At 44.3% G+C, this 18,145-nt stretch overlaps 1 protein-coding gene across 4 annotated transcripts in view; it reads right to left on the bottom strand.

Annotated features, from left to right (window-relative positions):
• spag9b (sperm associated antigen 9b) overlaps positions 1-18,145 on the bottom strand; it is a 132,994-nt gene that overhangs the window by 101,514 nt on the left and 13,335 nt on the right. For all 4 annotated transcript variants that reach the window (XM_055654288.1, XM_055654290.1, XM_055654289.1 and 1 more), the window contains exon 2: positions 11,963-12,083. In XM_055654288.1, the coding sequence (XP_055510263.1) occupies positions 11,963-12,083 (121 nt within the window). The remainder of the gene's footprint in view (positions 1-11,962; positions 12,084-18,145) is intronic.

Below are 18,145 nucleotides of genomic sequence, written 5' to 3'. Positions count from 1 at the left end.
TGTTTTTATTTCAGATTTTAAGTATCTTCAGGGTATTATTTTCTGTAACTGAGGTAATTGAGACTTGTTGGCTGGCTCATTGACAGAATAGGTGGTATATAGGTGGTCTCGACCCAAAACGTCACCCATTCCTCCTCTCCAGAAATGCTGCCTATCCCGCTGAGTTGCTCCAGCTTTCTGTGTCTATCTTCGGTATATAGACACAGGCAGTTGCCATGGAATCATCTCAAACCTGGTGACTCAGGCATCCTTTACAGCTACAGTTTCAAAAAAAAGTTAGCAAAAAAAAAAAAAAATTCTTGCTGGAAGGAATCAGCTAAACTGAAGGCTACACAATCTGTAATTTCATCGACACCATCACTGGGACTTACAGTATATTTAATAGAATTTAAATTCCATTGCTGCTATGGTGAGATCTTAACATGTCCAAGATCAAGATGTCTGCATACTCGTTCAGGACCACGATTACTGCAATATCCCTTTAAATGTTATAGCCAATGATGTCAATGTCAACTGAAGTTTAGTTTTTAGTTTAGTTTAAAGATACAGCGCGGTAACAAGCCCTTCGGCCACTGAGTCTGCACCGACCAGCACATGAACACTATCCTACACACACACACTGGGGACAATTGACACTTATACCAAACCAATTAACCTACAAACTACTGACGTACTACTGAGATTCAAAAAAAAAAAATGAAAGATGAAAATATCTATACCAGTCATCCCAAAGTGATTCAGAAGGCATTAATCAACAAAAACAAAGCTATTTAAAGGCTGGAATAATTACATGCCTTCTAAATTGCTTTTCAAAAAGTATAACCAACTGGTTCTTGGTTACACTTTCTCTCCACCTACTTCTCAATCAAAATGGCTATGGTGAAGGTCAGAAATATCTCCTGAAACAGATGCACATTTTGATTACTGAAGAGAACCATTAATCCTTCCCGATTTATCAGGGTTATAACGTGACAGCACAACAACATACACTGCGTGAGAATGTTCTGTTATAGCCCGACTGCATTCTAGTAGATCAACTGTCCATAAATTAGAACTGGAACACAGAAGCTGAAAATGCAAGCAACATTCTTGCTTCAGATGCTGATCCATAAGTACAGGAAAAAAATTATTTATGGGTTTAAACAATGAATTTTAGATTGAAAGGTCACTTGCTGAACAATGCACATCTTTCAGCAGTTGTGGCAATGCAGTAATATACCATTAAGCTTCTTAGGAGGGGAAGGGAAAGAAAGGGTGGCGTGTAGTTTGGGAAAAGTCATTTAAATAGCAGCATTTTCCAACACTTTGGAACACAGACTTTTTGTTTACATCTCTAAGCACAGTTCAAGCAAAACATGAAAATCTGAGCAGGCCATTCAACCTGCAGAATGAGGCCATTCCCGACCCCAAATATAGACAATAGGTGCAGGAGTAGGCTATTCAGCCCTTTCAAGCCAGCACTGCCATTCAATGTGATCATGGCTGATCATCCACAATCAGTACCCCGTTCCTGCCTTCTACCCATATCCACTACCCATATCCATATCTTTAAGAGCTCTATCTAACTCTCTCTTGAAAGCATCCAGAGAATTGGCCTCCACTGCCTACTGAGGCAGATAATTCCACAGATTCACAACTCTCTGGGTGAAAAAGATTTTCCTCATCTCCATTATAAATGGGTTACCCCCATTCCTAAACTATTTAAAATGTCCTAAAATGCCCCTGTCTGTCCATTTCTCTCCACAGATGCTACCTGACCCACTGAGTATCTCTAATACTTTCTCTTTTTGGCCTGAGACTGAAGAAGGGTCTCGACCCAAAATGTCACCTTCCTTCTATCCAGAGATGCTGCCTGTCCTGCTGAGTTACTCCAGCATTTTGTGTCTCCCTTCTTTTTTAGGCCATTGAGCTCCTTGAAGATCACTGTTTGATTCAACAGGATTATGGTCAAACATGCACCTCACTAGTTCTACGTCCAGTCTGCCCACTGTTAGAACACTACCAAACAAGACCTGTTCTGCTACTGCTTGGTCCTTTGCTTTGATTCCCCACCTCGGAGGGTTCAGATATAATCACATTAGTGAAAACAGGAACAATCAGAACTAGTTATGAAAATAATTCTGGGATGGGTGCCAATATCCACCCGAACAGAATCATTAACGTCCAGCCTCGGGTTGAGACCCCCTCTTCAGTCAGAAGACCCGAAACGTCGCCTATTCCTTCTCTCTGTAGATGCTGCCTCACCCGCTGAGTTTCTCCAGCATTTTTTGCTACCTTTGTTTATTCCAGCATCTACAGTTCTTTCTTGAACATTAACGTCTTTTTGATGCAGATTCCTATATCTGCAATCTCTCGTGTCTGACATCACCCTGAACCAGATCCCTATCCCAGTTGTGGAATACTCATTAACTAGCACTTTTAGCAAGTGGGACAAAAAGGTCATTTGCCAAGGCTTTCAGATACTAAACACCAACTTTCTACTTCACTTGCATGTCCATTTACCTGATAGCCCCAATACAAATGTTGTTTATGATGAGGTCGCAAAGAGATGCAGATTTGGCATTTCCATATTATTAAATTTAAATGTGGCTGGAAACCTGTACAACAGCAAGACCAGCAAAGAAAGTTCCACTTCAAAGTATGTCAAGTTTTAAACTGGGAGCTATTAAACGGGCAGGCACAAAGGGCTGACAGCAGGCTAACGGTGACCTGGGACAAGAACAGTATTGCTTGCAATGGAAGAGGTGATCAGATAGTATCCATTGATTCGCCTTTCCTCCACAGAAAATTGTCCAATTAATAACTGTAATATTTTTGGCAAACAAATAAGCAAGCTCCAGATCAAAGCATTACAATTCTCTTTCAACATCTCAATTGGATCAACAACTTGCCTTACTGTTTCGAACTTTCAAATTTTATTTGATTCCCACAGTTGCAAAAAAAGTCTAATTGGAAAATGTCACATCTTACTCCGTGAAAGCAAAATTCTTCACGGATGTGTAACAAGACAAATCAAAACACAGAGTCAAAGATTCGGTCCGATGATAAACAACTTTGTCAGAACTAGTTTGAAGCACCATTTCAAAAAGAGATGAGAGAGATGCAGATGTGTGGGAAGAGAATTCCAAGCTGTGATCCTGGACAGTGAAGTGGCACTGAGGACAGGACAGAAGCTCTGATGATGATGCAAGTGTCACGTTATCAGAGTACAAGCTCCTGGAAACTGCCTTGTGGAATATTGGAGGAAGGAGAAACATTATAAAACAGCTAAAGTAGCAATATGAATTTCAGGAGAGTGAATTTCATTTAGTATCACAAATTTTAGGATGGCGATTTGATAATTATGTGAGAGTAAATTTCTATTTCCCAAATGGCCATAATGCGAGAGTTGCCTATAATGATTAGGAACAATGTGTGTAGGAAGGAACTGCAGATGCTGGTTTAAATCGAAGACAACACAAAATGCTGGAGTAACTCAGTGGGACAGGCAGCATCCCTGGAGAGAAAGAATGGGTGACGTTTCGGGTCGAGACCCTTCTTCAGACTGATGTCAGGGGAGTGGGAGGTACATAGATAAAATAGTGTATATACAAGGAAGTGTAAGGTGTGAAAACAAGAGAAAGATAATGGAGATCAAGGAAAATGTAGAATAGATCATTCTGTTCAGAATGTTCATTCTGGGTGTAAGCTGCCCAAGCTGTGTTCCTCCAATTTGTGCTGGGCTTCACTCTGACAAAGGAGGTGGCCCAGGACAGAAAGGTCAGATTGGAGATAGGATAGGATGGAGGGGGAGTTAAAGTGTTTTAATTAGGACCAATGACCCAGTGACCGTCAGGTAAATGGAAGGAGAAAAAGTGATGTGCACACTCAAAATTTTGAACAGAGGATCAGTTAAGCAATTAAAAATACAGATGCCAAATAACCTAATTAATCTGGCTCCAACACTATTTTACAGCAATTGGAATTTAATATTAACACCAGGTCTATAATATCAGGGCTGCCAACATTGGGTGATACTTACGAGCGAGAGACCAAGCCCAAGGGAGCGTAGTGACCGAGGGGGGGGGGGGGGGGGGGGGGGGGGGGGGGGGAGGGTGTGTGGTGCAATTTCCGGTGTTGCTCACTCTGGCAATGAAGGAGGCCCAGGACAGAACGGTCGGATTCGGAAAGGGAGGGGGAGTTGAAGTGCTGAGCCACAGGGAGGTCAGGTTGGTTAATGCGAACCGAGTGGAGGTGTTGGGCGAAACGATCGCCAAGCCCACGCTTGGTCTCACCGATGTAGATCAGCTGACATCTAGAGCAGCGGATGCAATAGATGAGGTTGGAGGTGATGCAGGTGAACCTCTGTCGCACCTGGAACGATTGCTTGGGTCCTTGAATGAAGTCGAGGGGGGAGGTAAAGCGACACGTGTAGCATCTCTTGCGGTTGCAACGGAAAGTGGTCGAGCTTTATTGCCATATACTCAAGCATAGAAACATAGAAAATAGGTGCAGGAATAGGCCATTCAGTCCTTCGAGCCAGCACTGCCATTCAATATGATCATGGCTGTTCACCTAAAATCAGTACCTCTTTCCTGTTTTATCCCCCATATCCCTTGATTTTGCAAGCCCCACGTGCTAAATGTAACTCTCTCTTGAAAACAACCAGTGAATTGGCTTCCACTGCTTTCTGTGGCACAGAATTCAACAGATTCACAACTCTCTGGGTGAAGAAAGTTTGTCCTCATCTCAGTCCTAACTGGCCTAGCCTTTATTCTTAAACTGTGACCCCTGGTTCTGAACTCCCCCAACATCGGGAACATTTTTCCTGCAGTTGGAGTAAGTGAAAATCTAGCAGGCAAGCAGGATGCTTTCTCCAACCACCCCCATTTGAAGATCACTATCTTCCATCGTTTCTACCCAGTACTTGGTACCTAACTCCAGGATGCACCGAGCTGCAGCCTGATCCATGCTGGTCACCAGGGCAAATTCGGCACAGAGACTAACGGCATAACGCTTCCGACGCCTCAGGACTCTTGCACTGAGGCTGCTCCATGGCTGGAGCTGCAGCAAGCGACTCGCCAGCCCCCATGGCAAACACTTCCAGCCCGGCAAACAGTGCCTAGCCCCAGCAAACACCGAGCCAGCCCGGAAACACTCGCCAGCCCCCAGCAAACATTCGGCAGCCCCCGAGACTAACGGCGCAAGCCCTTCAAACACCTCGCCAACCTTGCACTGAGGCTGCTCCATGGCTGGAGCTGCAGCAAGTGACTCGCCAGCCCCGGCAAACACTCGCCACCCCGGCAAACACTCGCCAGCCCCGGCTCCCAGCCCCGGCTCCCCAACACCCGTGGCCCATGAGATTTTGAAATTCTCGTTGATCACAGAATTTCTCACGACAGAGAGTGAGAAATTTATGATCAGCGTTGAGAGCGTGAGAATTTGTCGAAATGCACGAGTCTCACGCTCAATGCGTGAGAGTTGGCAGCCCTGATAATATCATTACAAGTCGTGCGAGTCAGGGCAAAGCATTACTTTGTTCCAATTGTCAAAAAGGCATTACCTTCTTCGCTTCTTTTTTTTTTTACGCTCTTCGCTAATGCAGCCAATGGTCTGGGAAAACCTGCTAGTCCCCACCATGAAAGCCCCAAGAATGTCAGGTTATCACAGTCTTGCTGTAATCGGCTAATGAAATCAACAAAATATTTTCGCATGGCAAGTGATGATCTCGATTGCATTTTAAAAGATATCCGAGTATATTCAATCTCCATTTTCACAAGAGAATTGCTCTACACTTGTGAAAAGAGCAGTGCCACAAATCAGCCCGTTCTTTCCATTAGCAAATACAGGCAAGAGGAGCCAGTTGGAACCACTCTAGTCAGCGTCCTGCAGTTCAGCTTTGCTCACGTTTCCTGTACTAAAGGGACATCAGAACTTTTCCCACATGGAGTTAATAAGTTGTCATAGTTACAGTTCGCACTTGCAGTTGAAGTGTCAGATCGCAGCTGCTTAAATTTGCACTATAACTGCTTTCAAGAAAAATTCTCACATGGGCTAAAATCTCTTGCACGTGAAATACAGAACTGCCCAATTGTGGGATTTTAAAACACAAAGCAGTCTATGTTGTTTCATGTATTGTTTGCTTTCCGTTTGAAACTTTTCCTTCCAAAATAAGAATATTTATTCACTTCCTTTTTAATGATATTTTGGATTTTGCTTCAACGTGGTTCCTGAAAGGGGACACCACTACCAAACCTCTTCCTCCTTTAGCTGATCACAAACACGCAAGCACAAATAGAAGCAGGAGTAGGCCATTTGAACCTGTACCACCATACAAAAATCATAGCTGATCTGTAAACACTTTCCTATACATCTCCCTTAATCCACAATGGAACAGAAATCTATCTCCATCCTAAACATACGCAGCTATAGAGCCGTCACAATCCTCTTGGGTTGAAGATTCATCACACACTGGGAGAAATTGCTTCTCATCCCTATCCTGAATGGCCAACTCCTTATTCAATCTATGACCCTGCAATCTAGACACCCCACCAAGTGGAAATTTATCCACCTGCTCACCAACAACTCATTTAACTTACTTAATGTTTTAGAAAAATATTTCAGAAAAATACAGTCCATTGCATTTCATTTTACCCTTTGATATTCTTATCAAAGCACCCATCAGTTTATTGGTGATATACAATGAACCTCTGAGGATCTCCATGGCTCCAACATGTTCCAGTCTACAATTTACACTCAATTCACAAATGTTTCCTATTGATTGGGAAATCTTCCATCTACATGCTCATGCATCTTTTTATAGATTGGGTATCATCCCTCTCGGTCTCTCATCTCCTCAAGTCCGACAAATCCACGTTCCAATACACATGCCTGTTCCAAACACTCCAAGCATGTGGAATTCTCTGCCTCAAAGGGCATGGAGGCCGGTTCTCTGGATACTTTCAAGAGAGAGCTAGATAGGGCTCTTAAAGATAATGGAGTCAGGGGATGTGGGGAGAAGGCAGGAACGGGGTACTGATTGGGGATGATCAGCCATGATCACATTGAATGGCGGTGCTGGCTCGAATGGCCTACTCCTGCACCTATTGTCTATTCGAGCATCTTGCACAATTCTCTCTTCACCCTACCATTGCCAGCCACAACAACAGTTCAGGAATGGCACTCAAATTCCCTTCTCAAAGCATTCCATCCAACTCTTTATTTCCACCTTCAAAATATTGCTCAGTATCCACTTGTTGCCTCTGTGGTGGACTTTGAGCATTGTGTTCTAACTGATATTTATATCGTGCCCAACATCTTCAAATAGTGCCATGAGGTAACTGTCCTTGGTTGAACGTTATGAGTTCAAAGAAATAATAATCTGATCATATGATCTTTCTGGAATTGAACTCAAACCCAAAACCTGCGGCTATACTGACCTCACCACCACTACCCCACAATTGAGACTATGTCAACAGTTTGCTTTGTATTATGTTAACTAGGTTTCTGTTCTTCAATATAAAGTGAGAAAAAACGCTGGAAATACTCAGCATGTCAGGCAGCATCAGTGGAGAAAGAGAATGGATCGATTGGGCTTATATTCACTGGAGTTTAGAAGGATGAGAGGATATCTTATATAAAATGTAACATTCTTAAGGGATCGGAAGGGCAGATGCGGGATAAAATGTTCCCCGTGTTTTTGATGATGGTCCAGAACCAGGGGTCATGGTTTAAGAATAAGCGCTAGGCCAGTTAGGACTGAGATGAGGAAAAACTTTTTCACTCATAGTTGTGAATCTGTGGAATTCTCTGCACAGGAGGCCAATTCACTGGATGTATTCAAGAATTAGATACAACTCTTAGGACTAACAGAATCAAGGGATATGGGGAGAAAGCAGGAACGAGGTACTGATTTTGGATGATCAGCCATGATCATATTGAATGGCGGTGCTGGCTCGAAGGACTGAATGGCCTACTCCTGCACCTATTGTCTATGTTTCTAAACAAATATAACATTTCAGGTCAAAGATCGTCCATCACAACCGGCAAAGTGAGTTTATAAACATACTTAAATTGCAGAGCGGGAGGGAATCAGTAAAAAAAAGCCAATGCCAATGACAGTGAAGATTAGCTGACAATTTCTTTGTGTGCCATTTAAGAGGCAGAGCTTAGCTAAAGGCATTTATATTATTCTCCCCAACCCTGATAAAGCACAAAAGCAAATGTGAGAACAGCATTCAGCCACATGGGCATGTTGCAGCCCGCAGCACTCCATACTGAATTTCAGATAATCAGCTTTTCTTCTTTGTGCTAGTGGTGGCTAGATTTGGTGGCACAGTGGCGCAGCTGGTAGAGCCACAGCCTCACAGTGGCAGAAACCCGGGTTCAATCCTGACTATGGGTGCTGTCTGTGCGGAATTTGTACGTTGTCCCTGTGACTGTGTGGGTTTCCTCCCTCCCAGATCCCAAAGACGTGTGGGTTTGTCGGTAAATTGGTCTTTGTAAATTGTCCCTAGTGTGCAGGGTATGGATGAGAAAGTGGGATTGATGGCCAGCGTGGATAACAGTGAGGCAAAGTGCCTGCTTCCATTGATGGTCAGCGTGGATACGGTGAGGCAAAGTGCCTGCTTCCATGCTGTATATCTAAACTAAACTATTGATGCCAGATCATCCACCAGGAATATTTCTGTGTTTCTCTCCCCACGGACCTGCTGGCAAGCATTCCCTTTCATTTCAGAATTGCAACTGCAGTGTTCTACACGCTTCACCCCAGCCCAACAACTGCAGTGTTCTACACGCTTCACCCCAACCCAACAACTGCAGTGTTCTACACGCTTCACCCCAGCCCAACAACTGCAGTGTTCTACACGCTTCACCCCAGCCCAACAACTGCGGTGTTCTACACGCTTCACCCCAGCCCAACAACTGCGGTGTTCTACACGCTTCACCCCAGCCCAACAACTCCAGTGTTCAACTGCAGTGTTCTACACGCTTCACCCCAGCCCAACAACTGCAGTGTTCTACACGCTTCACCCCAGCCCAACAACTGCAGTGTTCTACACGCTTCACCCCAGCCCAACAACTGCAGTGTTCTACACGCTTCACCCCAGCCCAACAACTGCAGTGTTCTACACGCTTCACCCCAGCCCAACAACTGCAGTGTTCTACACGCTTCACCCCAGCCCAACAACTGCAGTGTTCTACACGCTTCACCCCAGCCCAACAACTGCAGTGTTCTACACGCTTCACCCCAGCCCAACACACTGCAGTGTTCTACACGCTTCACCCCAGCCCAACAACTGCAGTGTTCTACACGCTTCACCCCAGCCCAACAACTGCAGTGTTCTACACGCTTCACCCCAGCCCCACAACTGCAGAGTTCTACACGCTTCACCCCAGCCCAACAACTGCAGTGTCTACACGCTTCACCCCAGCCCACCACTGCAGTGATCTACACGCTTCACCCCAGCCCAACAACTGCAGTGTTCTACACGCTTCACCCCAGCCCAACAACTGCAGTGTTCTACACGCTTCACCCCAGCCCAACAACTGCAGTGTTCTACACGCTTCACCCCAGCCCAACAACTGCAGTGTTCTACACGCTTCACCCCAGCCCAACAACTGCAGTGTTCTACACGCTTCACCCCAACCCAACAACTGCGGTGTTCTACACGCTTCACCCCAGCCCAACAACTGCAGTGTTCTACACGCTTCACCCCAGCCCAACAACTGCAGTGTTCTACACGCTTCACCCCAGCCCAACAACTGCAGTGTTCTACACGCTTCACCCCAGCCCAACAACTGCAGTGTTCAACACGCTTCACCCCAACCCAACAACCGCCCAACAACTGCAGTGTTCTACACGCTTCACCCCAGCCCAACAACTGCAGTGTTCTACACGCTTCACCCCAGCCCAACAACTGCAGTGTTCTACACGCTTCACCCCAGCCCAACAACTGCAGTGTTCTACACGCTTCACCCCAGCCCAACAACTGCAGTGTTCAACACGCTTCACCCCAGCCCAACAACTGCAGTGTTCTACACGCTTCACCCCAGCCCAACAACTGCAGTGTTCTACACGCTTCACCCCAGCCCAACAACTGCAGTGTTCTACACGCTTCACCCCAGCCCAACAACTGCAGTGTTCTACACGCTTCACCCCAGCCCAACAACTGCAGTGTTCTACACGCTTCACCCCAGCCCAACAACTGCAGTGTTCTACACGCTTCACCCCAGCCCAACAACTGCGGTGTTCTACACGCTTCACCCCAGCCCAACTCTCAGCTGTCCCTTTTTGTTTTTCCTCACACTTCAGTTGTGATTAATTAGCATTCAATCTGTCCTCGTGTAATCAAAATAACTGTGTCAATGAGACAACGTTGGTTTCTTTCCTCCTTTCTCCATGCCTCTCCTCCTTTTAAAAATTCCATCTTCTAACCTTCCCACCTCTGAATCAATAATGACTGAAAAATATCAATTGATCAATCGGTATACATTGGATAGTTCAGGTTTGGAGCGATATGGACCAAACGCAGGCAGGTGGGACTAGTGTGGCTGGGACATGTTGGCCAGTGTGGGCAAGTTGGGCCATAGGGCCTGTTTCCACACTGTATCACTCTGCGACTCTTATCTTCAGAAATGCGTGCCAAATCACAACAGTCCATAAACAGAAGTCCAAAAGCGGTTGTGGGTTAACAGGACGGTTGGGAGTGGAAAAAACCCACAGGGCATGTCCCAACGACTGCATTACTGGAGGCACAGGTGTTGCTACCACTTGGGAACAGGTGTAAGCTTTACTAGGGCACTTCCCATAACCAAACACATTGTGTGCAGCCATCACCTACATCAAAACAGCAGCACAAATGCCAGAAACACTCTAGGTCAGCCAGCACCTATGGAAAGGAATAGATTGGACCCTCCTTCTAAACCAGATCCACGGGTTACAAGCAGATTTTAATGGTTCCTCAGGGATCATGGCATATCAAGGAGTGTGCTCCCTTGAACAGAGAGGGAAAGTTTGTCAGGAATAACTATTTCTCCAAACTGTACCACTGAGAAGAAAATGGGAGAGAACTGTATTCGTCTCTTGTGGAAACAAGGAACTGCAGATGCCGGTTAATGCATAAAAGGAAACAAAGTGCTGTAGTAACTCAACGGGTAAGGCAACATTTCAGAACATGGACAGGTGGTTTCAGGTCCAAACCCTTCGTCAAACCCGAAAAGTCCCCCCCCCCCCCCCCCCCCCCCCCTTGTGTTCACCAGAGATACTGCCTGACCTGCTGAGTTACTCCAGGACATGTTATTTTGAATTTGTCTCTTTGTCAAGTTGTGAATAATCAAATGGATACCTTTATGTCCTTTGGAGTATTCATGCCTGTCAAATTTTATCCAGCACCATCAATTGAATCAGTACTCAACAGTACGATCCGTTAATCCACTTTGATATCGTCAAAGGAAGCCTCACAGAAAATAGTGTTACAATTTGATGTACTGTACTGAAATTGATGGCAACTTTTCTCCCACAAGAAAAATAAATAATAATAACATGCTTCTCTGGTGGCTGCCATGTGTTTTTGGTGCAGATATGCCACAATACTAGTTTAGTGTAGTTTAGAGACACAGCATGGAAACAGGCCCTTCGGCCCACCGAGACCACACTGACCTGCGATCCTTGCACGTTAATACTATCCTACACACACTAGGGACAATTTACACTTGTACCAAGCCAATTAACCTACAAACCTATAAGTCTTCACCTTCAAAACCTTCCACCTTCAACCGAATATCTCGGAGAAAACGTATTCGGTCACGGGGAGAACGTACAAACTCCGTACAGACAGCACCCGTAGTCGGGATTGAAACCGGGTCTCCGGCGCTGCAAGCGCTGTAAGGCAGCAACTCTACCGCTGAGCACCGTGCCGACCCGCTGCGCCCCTGTACTATTTAAGATTGTAACAGTGAGAATGATTCTCAGTGCACTTACTCTGGTCTGCATAATTTTTTGCCTTGAGTTCAAGTTGCCGTGTCTGTGACTCCAACACCTCGACACGAATCTGGAGGTCCTTCTTCTCCTGTTCTTGAGAGTCCTCAAACTCTATGAATTTCTAGACCATAAGAGAAAAGACATGTTGTAAGGATTTTGATTGTCGTTAGAACAACTTCAATAACATCAGACAACTTTGGGGATTTAAAAAAAAGCTCTGAAACAAACTTAAAATTTCACAATAATTCAAGCACAGGTATTGTGCCTTAACTATTTGAGAGTTAAAAATGTATATGCGTGATTCCGAAGACAAAAAAGGCAGCATCATTGGCCAGTTGTCATTGAGAAAGTCACATTCACAGCTGCTCAACTGTTTAATAACTGGAAATATTATATCAGACAATAATTTTAACATAGGCAATCGTCAATAGGCACAGGCAAATCCTGAGAAAAGACTGATTTCAGACTTAATTTGTATTCAACTATTTGAAAGTTTCTGGAAAAGTTAATTTACTTTCACTTGAAAAAGTCATTGCAGTTGGCCGACACTTTGCAAGGATACAGACCGTTAGAAGATACTCCAAGAAAGGGTAGCAGGTGAAGGATGGGGTTGGGTGAGAGGGGGGAGATGACAATAAGGGTAAAGTGGTGGTTAGTTTGCAGGTAGATAGCATTCTTAGCCAGCAAAAGCAAGTGCTGCCAACATGATGCATTTGAGGGAGACCTGAAGCTAACTTGAACAATATATTGGTCCATGCTGAGACCAACATAGCAAATAGGTAAAGAGATACAAGCAATTGCACATTCTGGAATATTGAGTAAAACAGAGTACTGGAGTAACTCAGTGGCACAGGCAGCATCTCTGGAGGACATGGATAGGCGATATTGTGGGTCGCGACCCTTCATATCTTGTTTGCAGAGTAATAACAAAAACAGCAGGAGCAGGGTATTCTATCCTTCCCGTCTGCTCTAGCATTCAACATAATTATTGCTCATCATCCCCTTCACATCCCATTCCCAACATCTCCAATATCATTCAGTATTAAAAAATGTATTTGCCTCCTTCTTGAATATATTTAATGACTTGCTCTCCATTACCTTTTGTTATAGAGAATGGCACTGGTTTACCATTTTGAGTGAAGAAATTCCCCCTTACCTCCAGTCCAATGACATACCCACTTACTATAGCAAGTCTGCCCTGTTGAATTTCACAGGTTTCTCTTTAATCCCCCTCATTCTTCTAAACCAGTGAATATTGGTCTAACCAGCTCAACCACTTCCTCATTAATTAGTTCTGCCATTCCAGGGGCAGTCTGATAAACTTTAGTTGCACTCCCTCAATGCTAAAAACATCCTTCCTCAATGCAAGATGTCCAATATAACACACAAACTTCCAGATGTGACCTCCCCATGGCCCTGTACTGCTGCAGCAAGATAGCCTTGCTCCTGCACTCAAATCCTTTTACAATTCTAGGCAAGATGGATGGTGTTTTTGGAGGGCGAGATAATTAATCAGACAATTTACACAAACACAAAGTAGGAGAGCAGTTATTGAAATGTATGCAACAGGGCGATTTCATTAGTTTAAAGATGATCATTCATATTATCAAGACAAATTTGAAGAACTGATTAGAACTCTAGGAGGGGACATGGTCTAAAGTTTAGAATCAAGCATTTCAGGAGTTAAATCTGCATGCCAAGGGTGGGAGAGATTTGAAACTCTTACACAAATGACAATTGAGGCCGAGTCAATTGTTCATTTTCGATCAATGATTACTAGACTTTTGATAACACAAGAGATTATGGAGGATGGACAAAAGCAAGTATACAAGTTAAGTCACAGATAAATGTAAACTCACTGATTGGTGAAACATGCTCGAAGGCTGGATAAATCTAATAGTCCTAAATGTGTCCACTGCAACAGCTGAATCAATTATTCAGAGATAGGATTCAAGAACTGAATGCATTGTTTCTTGCCACCAGCGTGAACAATATTGGCTCGATCTATCAACGGTTTCATCAGCAATGACCCAAGAAGCACTTTTCAGGAACCACAGAAAGCTGTAATGCTCCTTCACAGAAAAAACATTTGCTTCATTGTGCTCCTCAGGGAACAATGCATTCAGAATTAAGACAAGAGACCAATCCGAGCTACATTATTAAATGATTGACTACAGAGGCCTACAGCACAGCAAACAAATGACATGCAAGCCCTTTCAGTTGTCTTCCAGCATAAGAGCAAGCCCTTCGGCCCCCAATGTTCGTGCTGAACATAATATCAAGACCATCACTCATCTTCCTGCACATAGCCCATACCTCTCCAAGGACTTTGGCTATATTGTCTGCTTTGCCGAGGCAGCGTGAAGTATAGATGGAGTCAATGGTGGAGCGTCTAGTCTGTATAAACAGCTTCTGGGCAGAAACAGCTGCAAGAATACAGCAACATAGAGTGATAAGCACAGGAACAGGCCCCTCGGCCCTGCACTGGACATTATGCCTCACTGAACTGATCTCATCTGCCTGCAGGTGATCCATTTCCCTGCACTTCCATGTGCCTATCTAAAAGCCTCTTAAACGCTACTATTGTATCGGCCTCCACCAAAGATCTTATAGCGAAGCTATAAGATCTTTGGCCTCCACCACCATCCCGTGTGAAAAAAACTTGCCCTGCCCACCTGCACTAAACTTCCCCCTGTCACATCATAGCTATGCTCTCTGGTGTTGGGCATTTCAACCCTGGGAAAAAGGTCCAACTGCTAACCTTTCTATCCCACTCATAATTTTATATCCTTCTATCAAGTCTCCCCTCAACCTCTGACATTCCAGAGAAAACAATCCAAGTCTGTCCAACCTCTCCCTGTAGCTGAAACCCTCTAATCCAGGCAGCATTCCAGTTAACCTCCTCTGCACCCTCTCCAAACTTTCTACATCTTCTCTAAAGAAAGATGTCAGGTACAGCACAGAAAAGGGCCATTCAACCTACCACATCCATGCCAACCATTGCCCTCCTACACAATCCATTTGGTCCCCATCCTTCTGTATTAAATAGCCAAAGTCAGCATGGGTTTGCAAAGGTGAGGTCTTGCTTGACAAATTTGCTGGAATTCTTTGAAGATGTAAATAGCAGGACAGACAAAAGGAGAGTCAGTAGATGTTGTACACCTAGATTTTCAGAAAGCTGACAAGGTGCCACACATAAGGCTGCTAAGGAAGATGAGAGCCCACGGTATCAAAAGGCAGATACTACCATGGATAGCAGGTTGGCTGGATGGCAGAAGGCAAAATGTGGCAATAAAGGGGGCTTCATCTTGTTTGGCTGCCAGCGACTAGCGGAGTTCCACAGAGCTCAGTTCGAGGGCAGCTGCTCTTCACGTTGCATAGAAATGATTTGGATGAGGGGATTGAAGGCTTTGTGGCAAAGTTTGTGGATGATACGAAAATAGGTGAAGATGCAGGTAGTGTAGAGAAAGCAGGGACTCTGCAGAAAGATTTGGACAGGTTGGGAGAGTGGGCAGAGAAGTGGCAGATGGAATACAGTGCAGCAAAGTGTGGAGTTGTGCATTTTGGTGGCAGGAATAAAGGTGTCGATTATTTTCTAAAGGGGGAGAGAATACAGAAATTGGCGGTGCAAAGGGACTGTGCAAGATTCCCAAAAAGTTCATCTGCAAGTCAATCAGTAGTAAAGAAAGCAAACACCATGCTAGTATCTATTTCCAGAAGCTAGCATTTATTTCAGGAGGCCTTGTATACAAAAACAGGGATGTAATGCTAAGGCTCTATAAGGCTCTGGTCAGGCCGCATTTGGAATATTGTGAGCAATTTTGGGCACCATATTTGAGGAAGGATGTGCTGGCTCTGGAGAGGGTCCAGAGGAGTTTTAAAAGTATGACCCCAGGAATCAGTCAGTTAACATATGATGAGCATTTGACGGCACTGTGCCTGTATTAGCTGGAGTTTAGAAGAATGAGGATGGGATCTCATTGTAACATACAGAATAGTGAAAGGCCTGGATAGAGTGGATGTGGAGAGGATGTCTCCACTAGTGGGAGAGTTTCTGGACTAGAGGTCTCTCAGAATTAAAGAACGTTCTTTTAGGAAGGAGATGAGGAGGAATTTCTTTAATCAGAGGGTAGTGAATCTGTGGAATTCTTTGCCACAGAAGGCTGTGGAAACCAAGTCAGTGTATATATTTATGGCAGAGATAGATAGATTCTTGATTAGTACGGGTGTCAGAGGTTATGGGGAGAAGGCAGGAGAATGGGGTTAGGAGAGATAGATCAGCCATGACTGAATGGCATAGACATGATGGTCCGAATGGCCTAATTCTAGTCCCATTTATGACTTGCTTGTTTATGTGCCTGTCGAAATGTCTCTTATATGTAGTGATTGTATTGGACTCCCTCACCTCCTTTGGCAGGACATCAAACAAAGATACCAGCACTGACTCTGCAGTAAACCATTGGTCACAGACATCCAATCAGGAAAGCATCCTTACACTAGTGCCCTCTGCCTCCTATCACCAAGTCAATTAGCCAGCTCACCTTGGGTCCATTGTGTCACTGTCAATAAAACACGTTTGATAGGGAGGCCAAAGATCTTTTGTTGCTACCTGTACACTGGAATTCAGCGAGTTCATGCTTTAAGGATGTGATAGCAACAGTACAGGGCAGTGCCTGAGAGCATACAAATTGGTAAATCTGTTGCAGATCTATGCTGAATGAAGGCTTGGAAACTAAACTAAAAACTAAATCACCAAGAATGTCGGCATCAGCGTTTTCACTTGCATCAACGCTCCACCAAATCATCTTCAATCATAAATTAACTTAAAAATTATTGTACTTTCATATCCTCCCATTGTTCCACCCGCCTTTAATGCATGCTTTTGCCTTCAAGTCCATTCATGCACTTCAATCTCTGACTGCTTTCTCCTTTCCTCTGCATGCAGTCCCTTAGGCAACTGCTTTCTAGAACTCATTTTCACAGCATTTCTGCTTGGTTACCTTCCTCTGGTCTTCCACGCCTCAAGACCAATCCTATTCTTCCTGTGTGTAAAATGGAACTGCAAATGCTGGTTGAAACCGAGGATAGACACAAAAAGCTGGAGTAACTCAGAGGGACAGGCAGCATCTCTGGAGAGAAGGAATGGGTGACCCTTCTTCCTATCCCTTCATGCTCAGGATCCACAACCCATTGTAGAATTATAGCATCTATTGTTGCATGAAGTGCAAGGAGTTATTTAAAAGATGAGGCATGAGATTAGGAAATGCATTATGGTACTGGAAAAACAACCGGCTTCAGATGTATCATTATTTCCCCATTGCCCTGGACTTCAATTTCAGTTTTGCACTATTCTCTAGCTTTCCCCCTTCCCCCTCCTAATATCGTGGTTGATCATACACAAAGGAGTCCATATAACTTAGATAGTGAAGACAACAAAATAAAGTGCCATGTAAATGTCAAGACAGAATTTGTGGAAGTCATTGTGTGCATCTGATGCTACAATGTTACAGATAAACATTCAAGCTCAAAATAGCAAACATATTTTTGCATTGGAACATACAGCAAAGGATATTGCAGTATAATGTGGAGAAATGTGAGGTTATCCACTTTGGTGGCAAAAACAGGAAAGTAGACTATTATCTGAATGGTGGCCGATTAGGAAAAGGGGAGATGCAACGAGACCTGGGTGTCATGGTACATCAGTCATTGAAAGTAGGCATGCAGGTGCAGCATTCATAGAATTTGAGTATAGGAGCAGGGAGGTTCTACTGCAGTTGTACAGGGTCTTGGTGAGACCACACCTGGAGTATTGCGTACAGTTTTGGTCTCCTAATCTGATGAAGGACATTATTGCCGTAGAGGGAGTACAGAGAAGGTTCACCAGACTGATTCCTGGGATGTCAGGACTGTCTTATGAAGAAAGACTGGATAGACTTGGTTTATACTCTCTAGAATTTAGGAGATTGAGAGGGGATCTTATAGAACCTTACAACATTCTAAGAAGGTAGAGTATAGAGGGAGTTAGATGTGGCAGTGGCTAAAGGGATCAGGGGGTATGGAGGGAAGGCAGGTACAGGATACAGTTGTACATGGTCTTTGAATGAGGTGCAGGCAACCTGAATGGCCTACTCCTGTATAGTTTCGTACAGTATAAAAATGGTATCACTAAGAAAGTCCTGTGCA

The sequence above is a fragment of the Leucoraja erinacea genome, chromosome 23 (genome assembly GCF_028641065.1).
Source record: "Leucoraja erinacea ecotype New England chromosome 23, Leri_hhj_1, whole genome shotgun sequence".
Classification (NCBI taxonomy): Eukaryota; Metazoa; Chordata; class Chondrichthyes; order Rajiformes; family Rajidae; genus Leucoraja; species Leucoraja erinaceus.
This window is presented reverse-complemented; position numbering and strand designations above follow the sequence as displayed.